At 42.6% G+C, this 12994-nt stretch overlaps 1 protein-coding gene across 2 annotated transcripts in view; it reads right to left on the bottom strand.

Annotated features, from left to right (window-relative positions):
• cntnap5l (contactin associated protein family member 5 like) overlaps window positions 1-12994 on the bottom strand; it is a 100874-nt gene that overhangs the window by 29940 nt on the left and 57940 nt on the right. For both annotated transcript variants that reach the window (XR_003444511.2, XM_027171415.2), the window contains exons 6-10: window positions 8958-9142; window positions 4396-4539; window positions 2811-3081; window positions 1741-1893; window positions 703-874 (exon numbers count right to left, since the gene is read on the bottom strand). Coding sequence is in view for 1 of the 2 variants with exons in the window: in XM_027171415.2 (XP_027027216.2) it covers window positions 703-874; window positions 1741-1893; window positions 2811-3081; window positions 4396-4539; window positions 8958-9142 (925 nt within the window). In the remaining variant the exon portion in view is untranslated. The remainder of the gene's footprint in view (window positions 1-702; window positions 875-1740; window positions 1894-2810; window positions 3082-4395; window positions 4540-8957; window positions 9143-12994) is intronic.

Raw genomic sequence — 12994 nt, 5'->3', positions numbered from 1 at the left:
CACACACACACACACACACACACACACACACACACACACACACACACACACACACACACACACACACCCAAACAAACATACACACACTTATACACACACCCAAACAAACATACACACACTTATACACACACACAAACACACACACGCACACACACACACAAACACACATGCACAAACACACACACAAACACTCATACACACATAAGTACACACATACCCATACACACAAACACACACACATCCCCACAAAAATACACACACACCCAAACACACACACATATATACACACACACACAAACATACACATTGTCAGGATCCAGCCCGGACTTTTGGCCATGTGCGTTTGTTTCTGGTTTCTGTGTTTTTGCCTGCCCTGTATTACCCTCCCTGCCTCTGTACTGGACTACAGACTGGTCTTTTTACGCTGAGTGTTTGTCTGCCTTGTCTGATTATTTTCTCAAGCTCATTAAAGACTTTTATTATGTACATCGGCGTCCTGCATTTGAGTCCTCCCTTCCGGCCCACCCTGACACACACACACAAACACACACACAAACACACACACACACACACACACACACACACACACACACACACACACACACACACACACACACACACACACACACATTCTGTAATAAGATTTTATCTAAGAGGTCTTTTAAAAACTGTGACTTATTTGTGAAAACCATGAATTCGGACCTGTCACGGATACTGCAGATGTCAAAGCTGAGCTCACTAAAGTTCGTTTGTTTCGATTGTTGTGTTCTACTGAGGCCGATAGGTCGGTTGTTGATGAAGATGAGACGAAGGCAGCCCTGATATCCGGTGTGAGGTTTCTCACAGCCAAGGTCATAGTGTGATACGGGGCAGCCTGCAACAACACAACATCAGAGTGAGAAGCCTGAGCAAATAAATCCTGCTTTAAGGAAAAGGAAACATCCGAATACAGGACAGATGTGATACAGATGTTAGCACAATCACACTGTCAGATTTCGAGCTGAGAGACTTAAAGGATTTAATTTAGACGATGAAGGTTCGGGAAAGATTACTCAGTACAGCTTATTTGCAGGAATGAGTTGATTTCTTTGTAAGAACCAAAGATTTTAGTTTCACAAAGTGGTTTTAATTATATGCAGCATTTGTTAAAGACTAAGGAATAATACCAAAATAAAAAAATAAAAAAATGACCTGCTGTGGGTCAAAAAATTGGAGGAAGAGCAGTTTTACATTGTCCTAAATAATTATAATAATTTTAATTGTCCTAACATAATAACTTCCACTTTATCAGACAGACAAACTATTAGGGGAATTAACTATAACTGATTTAACTAAAGAAGCAGCTACACTGAAAATGTCTTTGTTGCTTAGTCCAAACACAATACTGAGGTGATTTCTAACTCATTTTCCTGCCAGCATCCAACAGGTCAGGGCAATTTGTCAAAGAACAAGTCAGTCTGGAATGAATCATCGATACGGGTGCTTTTGTGTGTGTGTGCAGTCGATTTAAACTGGTGGACATCGGCGATACAGAGAGCATTTGTACATTTTTAACAGGACGATAAACACAGTTTAGAACAGTGTAAAAAATCATTTTACTCTACAGTACAAACTTTACCGATAAAACAACATATACAATTGCAGTAATCATAACACAAGAACAAGTGTAGATGCAATAACAGGAAATATTTTTTTTTATCTTAATTTAGTTTGTTGTTGTTTTTTTTAATTAGACAGTACCTCCAAATATAACAGTTGTTCTCTGTAAGCTGTTGGTGAGCTGAGTAATCTCCATAACCACTGGTTTCTGAATGTCCACAGTTAGATAGACCTGCTGACCCTTGACCTCTACTGCCACTGAGTGCCACTGTCCGTCACACAAACCTGGTCCTTCTGCACAGAACACACATGAGATATCAGCATTAAATGCGATCCATATTAGACTGTAGAAACTGCTGTGTGTAAAAATCCACTGAAAAACAATGAAATTATGCTCAATATAAAGGTGGGGTCTCCGTTGTTTGAAAGAAACTGTTGACATTTGAAATCACCAAAACAAACACGCCCCTAACCCAAATGGGTCCCACCTCTGTATCGATAGCTCCGCCCACACATACATACGTAACCCGGGCGACTAACAGACAGGAACGTGCTGAAGGGAAGAACAATACGATTGTAGATAAACAAACAAGCAAAAATGACACACAAGCATAATCATGTAAAGGACAAAGGCATATATTAGTTCTGTGTAACAAAGCAAAACAGCGTTTAGCTCAGGAGTTATTGACTCGGGAAACTCCAACCTGTGAATGTGTCCAACTTCCTGCTCCTTCAGTTCTCTCCAGTGCTGGAAAGTTGATCCTATATTAACACGTCCTACTTCTTGCCTTATCGTAAGTCTTTCTTCTCTTTCTTTCTTTGTTTTTATCCTCCATGTCAATGTTAAAACCGCTTTCTGCTAATGTCACACATGCGCACTGAACACTCTCTCCTCTGCATATTGACAAGACATGCCTCTTTCTGCTCATTGGCTACATGTTTGTTTTGATTGTTTTGAATTTTGTTTATTATTCGGCCTGACTCAGTTTTCTGAAGCATTTCTCCAACAACGCAGACCCCACCTTTAATAAACAAAGCTCTTTATGATTGGCTACTTGGATGATTAAGCAGTTCTCCTAATTAAGTGCATTTACATTTGCATTTACATTTTTTAAACTAAAAATGAGAACAAAGACAAGTTTTCATAACTTCAAAAATTAATGTGGAAGTGGATGATTTAACAGATTTCACAGATGTAATTTTCTTCTCACCGGTGCCGATTTGAGCCGTGCCTTGTGGGATTCCTCTCACGGTGAGCAGGAATAAACCCCTGCTAAACTGCAGGGTGAGAGATGATGACTTCGGGCCCCGAGTCAGTGGAACAGTAAGCAAACAGCCGTCTTGATTCCACGTACGGAACTGGAGCCGTACGGACAGACCTTCTGCTGCCCAATCGGTCGGCAAAGCCAGAAAACTATCGGTGGCACTTAAAAACGTTACAGCCACTGGCTGCGAATCAGAGCATGAGAAAGTCACGTTACCCTGAAACAAAGAACAGATAGAAGATAAAAGAAAGAGTAAACAGAGCATCATGACAGAAATAATCTGAGAAAAGGTCAAGGTACGAGTTAGATGTTTTTTTTTTCTTTAAAAGAAGAAGAACAGACATCCATCATAACATGGCAGCTACAAGTACAATTAAAAGTGTAAATTCATAAGAGGATCTAAAAAGCAGAGGCATATGGAGAAAATAGATTGGCGTGTGGGCGTAAAGTCGACAGTGATAAGGAAAAAAAAAAAGAAGAAATGTGTCCAGTGTCACAGCGTTAACTCCTCACGCAGTTCAACAGTCTGAACGGTTCGGTTATTCACTGCTCGTGTCCTAAGGCTGTATGTTTGCTGAGACATTCTCAAGGCCGGTAATTAAGTACACAAACTGCCTAAAGTTTACGACTGACTGCCAAATGTCAAAATTTAGGACTTGCATATAAGTGCTGGAGCTTGGAACAAATAAAAGGATCAGCAGCTTTTACAAGCTACTAAAGTTAAAAGTAATGGAGCTTTTCAGAAACAAAAAAAGATGTCTAATAAAGAGGAAGAGAAGAGCGAGAGAAAGTAAGAGCAAGAACACCACGTCTTAGTATTCTGGTAATTGCACACAGAAAGGGCACTTTACACTTACATACAAATAACAACTGTGTCTCTATTCTCTCTCACACACACACACACACACTCACACGCGCACACACACACACGCACACATGCACACACACACACACACACACACACACTCACACACTCTGAACTTTTCTGTCACTTGATTATAGTGACAGAAAAAACTATCACAGCAATTAAGCAGTGTGTGGATCTCACTAACTGAGAGGTCACACATACTAACTGCCATAACACAACCATCTTACATTTACACACACACACACACACACACACACACACACACACACACACACACACACACACACACACACACACACACACACACACACACACACACACACACACACACACACACACCACACACACAAACACACACACACACAATTCTCTTTCTAACATGCTGTCAATAAAACAACCGTCCTTAATACATTTACACACATGCACACACACACACACACACACACACACACACACACATACACACTCACACACACACACACACACACACACACACACACACACACACACACACACACACACACACACACACACACACCAAACACACACACTCACACACATGCACATACACACCACACACACACACACACACCACACACACACACACACACAATTCTCTTCATGCTGTCAATAAACTAACAGTAACAACCCCAGGCATCTTACCACGGTGTAGATCTGAGGTTTGCGTCTTTTGGCCATGTCGATGATGTTGACTCCGTTGTAGTAGAGGTTCTCCAAGCAGCCGTGAAAATTCTCCCTCAAAAAAGTACCAGGTTTGCCTGGCAGAGGAATTCCTCCAAAACTAAGCTTGGGTTGACAAACACAGACAGATGCAACTGATTTAATTAATGAGGCAACGTCTATAAAATAATTGTAGTGTAAAGAAGCCGGGTTAAGAAACACTGTAAATAAAGTTAGTCTCCCAAAATGTATATCAAGAAGTCGAAGAAGATTAAATGAAATGGACGTACAGTAAGCTTCATTAGTTCAGTCGTGTCTACTGATGGCACAATGACATGAAATACAAGACATTTAGCTGAAAGAACAGAAAGGAGTGAACGAACGGAGGCCTGGCAGAGCTCAATGGAGTGAAGAGATTGAAGAGATGATGAGTGTGTTGCTGATTGCTGCCACAGACTTTCATGTCAGGTGATGACACAGAGACAGACGGTGATAATAAAGTGAGAACCCATTTCACACAGTAAAATGCGTAATGCGGTGCTTTTTTCCATAAAATGTTAGAAACATAGTGGTGAATTGTGCATTATTTAGGAAAAGGAAAAGCTCATTTCAAGATGTTGATGGATGGATGTTTTAACCAGATACAATATTCATTCATTTTCTACCGCTTATCTGAACTTCTCGGGTCATCGGGCATCGAGGCAGGATACACCCTGGACGGAGTGCCAACCCATCACAGGGCACACACACACACACACACACACACACACACACACACACACACACTCTCTCATTCACTCACACACTATGGACAATTTTCCAGAGATGTCAATCAACCTACCATGCATGTCTTTGGACCGGGGGAGGAAACCGGAGTACCCGGAGGAAACCCCCAAGGCACGGGGAGAACATGCAAACTCCACACACAAGGCGGAGGTGGGAATCGAACCCATAACCCTGGAGGTGTGAGGCGAACGTGCTAATCACTAAGCCACCGTGCCCCCAAAGCTACAATATATTTCCTGGAAAAATGAAACAAAATGGAAGCACAAAGAATAAAGAAGTAAAATAGAAAAGGGATGGATGGATGGATGGATGGATGGATGGGTGGATGGGTGTGTGGGTGGGTGGGTGGGTTGGTTGGTTTTTGCCCAGGGACGAAATATTTCCTGTGCTGGAAAAATTCAAACAAAATAAAAAACAAAAACCAATAAAAGTTGTAAGAATGACCAATTCCAGTATCTCTGAGGTATGTAAGGTGAGACGGTATGTCATCTAAACGACTGCAGTATTCTTGTTGCCGTACTAACAACTGCTTTGACTGCAATTTTGAGCTGCTTTTCATATATCCTGTGTGGAACATTTAAAGGCCAAAAGTCCTCTTCTGAATTACAATGACTCCTTTATTTTCAGAGATGAATATATTTTGGAGTAAAGTACAGTAGACAAAAACACTGTTGATGGTAAATATGTTTTTTTTTCTTTTCCTGTTTTCCTATGAACATAATCAACTCTGAAATAAAACATAACTATAAATGAATGCATGTTTGGATGGACGGACAGATGAGTGGATGAATGGAACAAATTGAATGAATAGAATTAATAAATTGATAGACGGATGGATGGATTGATGAACGTTATTTTTTGAGGTGGTTTGGTGGATGCACAGACAGATGGGTAGATGAATGAATGGACAGATGGATGGATGGATGGAAAGATGAGATTGGGACTTGAGATTATTACCCCTTTACAATTACACATTTCTAAAATGTATAACAGACATTATTTGGTAGAATGGCAGAAGAATAGAAGATGATTTAATAGGTTTTCAACATTGTTTCTCTTTCCTTCCACTTTACTTCTAGCTGATTGCTGTTTTAATGGAATCGATACGTAACAGACTGGTGCAGGATTGCTTCAGAAATTGCGAGTGGAATTTGAACACTCAAGCACTATTTAACTGTCAGTAAGGTTTTGGTGTTATGGTCTGCAATCCTGCAACATTGGCAAGACAAAGTAGGGACTAGAGAGCAGACAGTATAGAGCACAGAATAGAGAGCAGATAGTAGTAGAAAGTAGAGAACAGAGGGTAGAGAGCAGAGAGCGGAGAGTGGTAGAGAGCAGAGAGTAGTAGAGAGCAGGGGGTAGTAGAAATTAGAGAGTAGAGAGGAGAGAGTAGTAAAGAGTAGAGGGTAGAGAGCAGGGGGTAGTATAGAGCAGAGAGTGCAGAGGAGAGAGTAGTAAAGAGCAGGGAATAGTGGAGAGCGGGGGTAGTAGAAAGTAGAGAGGAGAGAGTAGTAAAGAGTAGAGGGTAGAGAGCAGGGGGGTAGTAGAGAGGAGAGAGTAGTAAAGAGTGGAGGGTAGAGAGCGGGGGCTAGTAGAGAGGAAAGAGTAGTAAAGAGTAGAGGGTAGATAGCGGGGGGTATTAGAGAGCAGGGGGTAGTAGAAAGTAGAGAGGAGAGAGAAGTAGAGAGTAGAGGGTAGTAGAGAGTAGTGAGTAGAGAGTAGAGGGTAGTAGAGAGTAGTAGAGAGTAGCGTAGAGGGTAGTAGAGAGTAGACAGTAGAGAGTAGTAGAGAGTAGTGAGTAGAGAGTAGTAGAGAGTAGTGAGTAGTAGAGAGTAGAGAGTAGTAGACAGTAGAGAGTAATGAGTAGTGAGTAGTGAGTAGACAGTAGAGAGTAGTGAGTAGAGAGTAGACAGTAGAGAGTAGAGAGTAGTAGAGAGTAGTAGAGAGTAGAGGGTAGAGAGCGGGGGCTAGTAGAGAGGAGAGAGTAGTAAAGAGTAGAGGGTAGAAAGTATTAGAGAGCAGGGGGTAGTAGAAAGTAGAGAGGAGAGAGAAGTAGAGAGTAGAGGGTAGTAGAGAGTAGTGAGTAGAGAGTAGTAGAGAGTAGTAGAGAGTAGAGTAGAGGGTAGTAGAGAGTAGTAGAGAGTAGTGAGTAGAGAGTAGTAGAGAGTAGTGAGTAGAGAGCAGGTGGTAGAGAACAGAGAGTAGTAGAGAGTAGTAGAGAGTAGTGAGTAGAGAGTATAGAGTAGTAGAGACTAGTGAGTAGAGAGTAGACAGTAGAGAGGAGTGAGTAGTGAGCAGTGAGTAGAGAGTAGACAGTAGAGAGTAGTAGAGAGTAGATAGTAGTAGAGAGTAGTAGAGAGTAGAGGGTAGGGAGCGGGGGCTAGTAGAGAGGAGAGAGTAGTAAAGAGTAGAGGGTAGAGAGCGGGGGGTATTAGAGAGCGGGGGGTAGTAGAAAGTAGGGGAGAGAGAGAAGTAGAGAGTAGAGAGTAGAGGGTAGTGAGTAGAGAGTAGAGGGTAGTAAAGAGTAGTAGAGAGTAGAGTAGAGGGTAGTAGAGAGTAGTAGAGAGTAGTAGAGAGTAGTGAGTAGAGAGTAGTAGAGAGTAGTAGAGAGTAGAGAGTAGCAAAGAGTAGTGAGTAGTGAGTAGAGAGTAGTAGTGAGTAGAGAGTAGTGAGTAGAGAGTAGTAGTGAGTAGAGAGTAGTAGAGAGTAGCAAAGAGTAGTGAGTAGAGAGTAGTGAGTAGAGAGTAGTAGAGAGTAGGGAGTAGTAGCGAGTAGTGAGTAGAGAGTAGTACAGAGTAGTGAGTAGTAGAGAGTAGAGAGCAGGGGGTAGAGAACAGAGAGTAGTACAGAGTAGTGAGTAGTAGAGAGTAGTAGAGAGTAGTAGAGAGTAGAGAGTAGTAGAGAGGAGTAGAGAGTAGACAGTAGAGAGTAGTAGTGAGTAGAGAGTAGTGAGTAGAGAGTAGTAGTGAGTAGTGAGTAGAGAGTAGACAGTAGAGAGTAGTAGTGAGTAGAGAGTAGTAGTGAGTAGTGAGTACAGAGTAGACAGTAGAGAGTAGTAGAGAGTAGAGAGTAGTAGAGAGTAGTGAGTAGTGAGTAGAGAGTAGTAGCGAGTAGTGAGTAGAGAGTAGTACAGAGTAGTGAGTAGTAGAGAGTAGAGAGCAGGGGGAGTAGAGAGTAGTACAGAGTAGTGAGTAGTAGAGAGTAGAGAGTAGTAGACAGTAGAGAGTAATGAGTAGTGAGTAGACAGTAGAGAGTAGTGAGTAGTGAGTAGTGAGTACAGAGTAGACAGTAGAGAGTAGTGAGTAGAGAGTAGACAGTAGAGAGTAGTAGAGAGTAGAGAGTAGAGAGTAGAGAGTAGACAGTAGAGAGTAGTAGAGAGTAGAGGGTAGAGCACCATATTACAAAAACAAACCTGCTCTGATCTCACGTCTGCTCAGTGACGTTCAATCACAAGCTGACAGATGAGTGAGTGAAGATTCACATTTACAAGTTTCATCTGACTTTCTTGACAACATGGTAACTAAATGTGACTAAAGGAGATTTAATTGGCTCGAATTAAAAGACAAAGCAAGTGCAATGTGTTTGATTTAATTGACTCAAGATGAAAATCCTTGCGTATTAAGGCCAATATAAAGGAGTTATAAACTAGCAGGTTTTGGTTGTGCTTTGACTAAACCAAATCCAACGATCATTCTTTCATCTGTAAAAGATAATTAAACCAGAAAGCATAAAGCAGTTAGTGGGGTGGTGGTCCTTACCTCGTAGTCTACCTCCAGAGAGTCCTCCTGACCTTGTGTACGAAAGTGCTGTGTGTCTTTGTCTACTGTGAAGTTCACCTGCTTGTTGAAACGCTCTATGAGGACAGAATGCCAGAGGTGGTCATCAAGGAGACTGCCTAACATCACAGAAGTGTGTCTACCGCTGGACTGGGGTTTAGCATCATCTGTAATGAGAGAGAGAGAGAGAGAGAGAGACTTAAAACAGACGGCTATAACTAATTATAGAGTAAGAAAGTGGTGGGTGAGTGGTCTACATCCACCTGCTTTGATGTGACGTCTCAGTTATCAGCTATAACTAGACCATGATTTTAGCATTCGTTTAATTCAATTAAATTTAACTTCAAAGCATTTTAACTATGGACATTGTCACAGAGCAGCTATAAACACATGTATATATAATATATGTACATATAAACACATATAAAGCTATAAACACACACACACACACACACACACACACACACACACACACACACACACACACACACACATTACACACACACACACACACAGCACACACATCACACACATCACACACATCACACACATCACACACAGCACACACATCACACAGCACACACAGCACACACAACACACACAACACACACAGCACACACATCACACACAGCACACACATCACACACAGCACATACAGCACACAAAGCACACACATCACACACAGCGCACACATCACACACATCACACACATCACACACATTACACATCACACACATCACACACAGCACACACATCACACAGCACACACATCACAGAGCACACACATCACACACAACACACACAGCACACACATCACACACATCACACACAGCACACATCACACATCACACACATCACACACAACACACACAACACACACATCACACACATCACACACAGCACACATAGCACACACATCACACACAGCACATACAGCACATACAGCACACAGCACACACATAACACACAGCACACACATCACACATCACACACAGCACACATCACACACAGCACACTTCACACACAGCACACACATCACACAGCACACACATCACACACACAGCACACATCACACACAGCACACATCACACAGCACACACATCACACACATCACACATATCACACACAGCACACACAGCACACACATCACACACAGCACATACAGCACACAAAGCACACACATCACACACAGCACACACATCACACACATCACACATCACACACATTACACATCACACACATCACACACAGCACACACATCACACAGCACACACATCACACAGCACACACATCACACACAACACACACAGCACACACATCACACACATCACACACAGCACACACATCACACACAACACACACAACACACACATCACACACATCACACACAGCACATACAGCACACACAGCACACACATCACACACATCACACACAGCACACACATCACACACAGCACACACAGCACATACAGCACACGCAGCACACACATCACACACATCACACACAGCACATACAGCACACACAGCACACACAGCACATACAGCACATACAGCACACACATAACACACAGCAAACACATCACACACAGCACACATCACACACAGCACACTTCACACACAGCACACACATCACACAGCACACACATCACACACACAGCACACAGCACACATCACACACAGCACACACATCACACACAGCACACACATCACACACAGCACACACATCACACACAGCACACAGCACACACATCACACACAGCACACACATCACACAGCACACACATCACACAGCACACACAGCACACAGCACATACAGCACACACACCGCACACACAGCACACACATCACACACTTCCACACACTTTCATTCCACTTCTGAAGAGACCTACTACTTTGACCTTGCCTCATTTTTGACTGTTTAGCTTCATTTTGCCACGTTTGACCACAGCCTGTTCCTTAGCCTGTGTAGTCCAGTTCCTTAATCACAGCGTGTTTTTGAATCCATCTGTTTGGATTTATCTGTTAAGTTCAATAAAAAAAAAACTGCCTGCACGAGTCACTCAGTGTAGCACGTGACATACTGCTGACTTCACAGTGGGACCCCATGGACAGTCATTAGTGATCCAGCTTCTGTCAGGTGACAAAAACTGGAGCCTTATACGTACAATACGTGCACCAACATACAGGTGAAGCAAATGTGAAGCGGACTGAGACCACTTTATTTTCACAACACACACATCAAGGTGACCACGACCTGAACCACACACACGAACCTCTGGAGATGGTCTGAGTACGGTTCTCGTGTGGGTCATTATAAAATGGTCTGAGATCATTTAGCGTGTTCACCTATGAACAAAAGTGCTGTTTCATCCATCTGAGACCGCTCGAATGGAGCGAGTAGGAAAACAAAACACTTTTCTGAGCTAGATGGGAAAAATGCGGTGTTATATAAAAAAAAATCGATCGTTAACATGTATGGCATTTGGATTGGGTCCTCATCAAGAGCGACTTACATTCATCCATTTTACTACAGTTCCATCAGTAGACGTCCCTTCCCTTCCCCTAAGGACACGTCCTTTATGTACATCTGAGGTACATCCTCTTACTTGCACTGCATACGTTTGTCTGTTTTTAACTGATGACTGATTGCGATTCCTTTTCCTGCCAAGCTTTCGTGTACTAATTCTATGTCCCTCACTAGTGAACAGACTGTTCATGTATCGGTTTGTAGTCGTGAGCAGAATCCGAAGCCGTGGCGTTCCCGCAATTTACATCACAAGGTGAGAAAAACATCTATTATTGTTAGACATATTGTGGCTCACAAGACTCATCACTCTAACACCATTACAATACAATCACAGATGTGACTGCGAAACACGTCGTGTGTCTGCATCCTGTACGGCTAATACGACGTTGTGCTCGTGTGTCTGTGTGAGGAGGAGTTGCTATAGCAACAGCTTCCAGCACAGTGCGTGAGCACCTCTTCGTCATGTCACTGTAAACATCTACCTCACTGTCCATTACACTCGTTTACACCACTCCCTCTAATCCCTCGTGTTCACTTCACTCCCCCGGACACCTCTCCTGTTTTTGTTCGCTCCACTCCTCCTCCGTTTATCACTGTAAGCCCACTCCCTTCAGTCCTTCCCCTGCCCTCTCCTGCACTCGTTCATCTTCACATGTCTGCAATTTTAGATCTGCGGAAATTCAATCTTCCTTTCTTTGTATGTATCTTCAATACAATCTCTCTCCCTAGACCCTTTTTCCTTTTCTTCCTATCTACCTCCACCTCCCTAATTCTCTCTCTCTATCTTCTTAGGCATCTCTCATCTTCTCTTGCTCTCTTCCTAAATTGCTCCATACTTTTCATCTTCCTCCCTCCTCCTCATAAATAGCACGGGCTCTTTCCTCTCTCACTCCTCTACATATCGTCTTTTACTTCATTACTTTTGACGTCTATACTTCACTCGTTCACTCTGCTCGCCATAACCCCGCCTCCTGCACTCGTTCACACCACCACCCAACTCTTTTTCCATCATTTGTTTACACAACCACCTTAAACTTCTCCCTCGTTCACGTCCTTTCACGATATTCGTTTAGTGATAAATCCAATCCTCAGTACTTTCACTCTTCCTTTTTTTTCATTTTCTCTTTTTCTTTTCCAATCACACTCCCCTTCCTGCCTCATTATGTTACTCTTACTTTCTTTCTTCCTCTCATCAACTTTGCTTCTCCTCCCTTATCAGTGCCTTCTTCATCTTCCTTATTGTCTATCTGTCTCTCTCTCTCTCTCTCTCTCTCTCTCTCTCTCTCTCTCTCTCTCTCTCTCTCTCTCTTTTATCTTTTCCAACCAATCTCCCTTATCAAACCCATCTTACCCTTTCGTTTCCCCTCACCTCCACCAATCTTTCTCCCTGTCTTCTACTTGCTCCTCACCTTATTCCTTTGCTCTGCCTCTACCTTCTCTATATCTCACTCATTTGTCTTTCTTTACCTTTTCATTCTTCCGCTAATTTGGA

Source organism: Tachysurus fulvidraco, chromosome 2 (assembly GCF_022655615.1).
Source record: "Tachysurus fulvidraco isolate hzauxx_2018 chromosome 2, HZAU_PFXX_2.0, whole genome shotgun sequence".
Lineage (NCBI taxonomy): Eukaryota > Metazoa > Chordata > Actinopteri > Siluriformes > Bagridae > Tachysurus > Tachysurus fulvidraco.
Note: the sequence above shows the minus strand (reverse complement) of the source record. Positions and strands in the feature narration are given on the sequence as shown.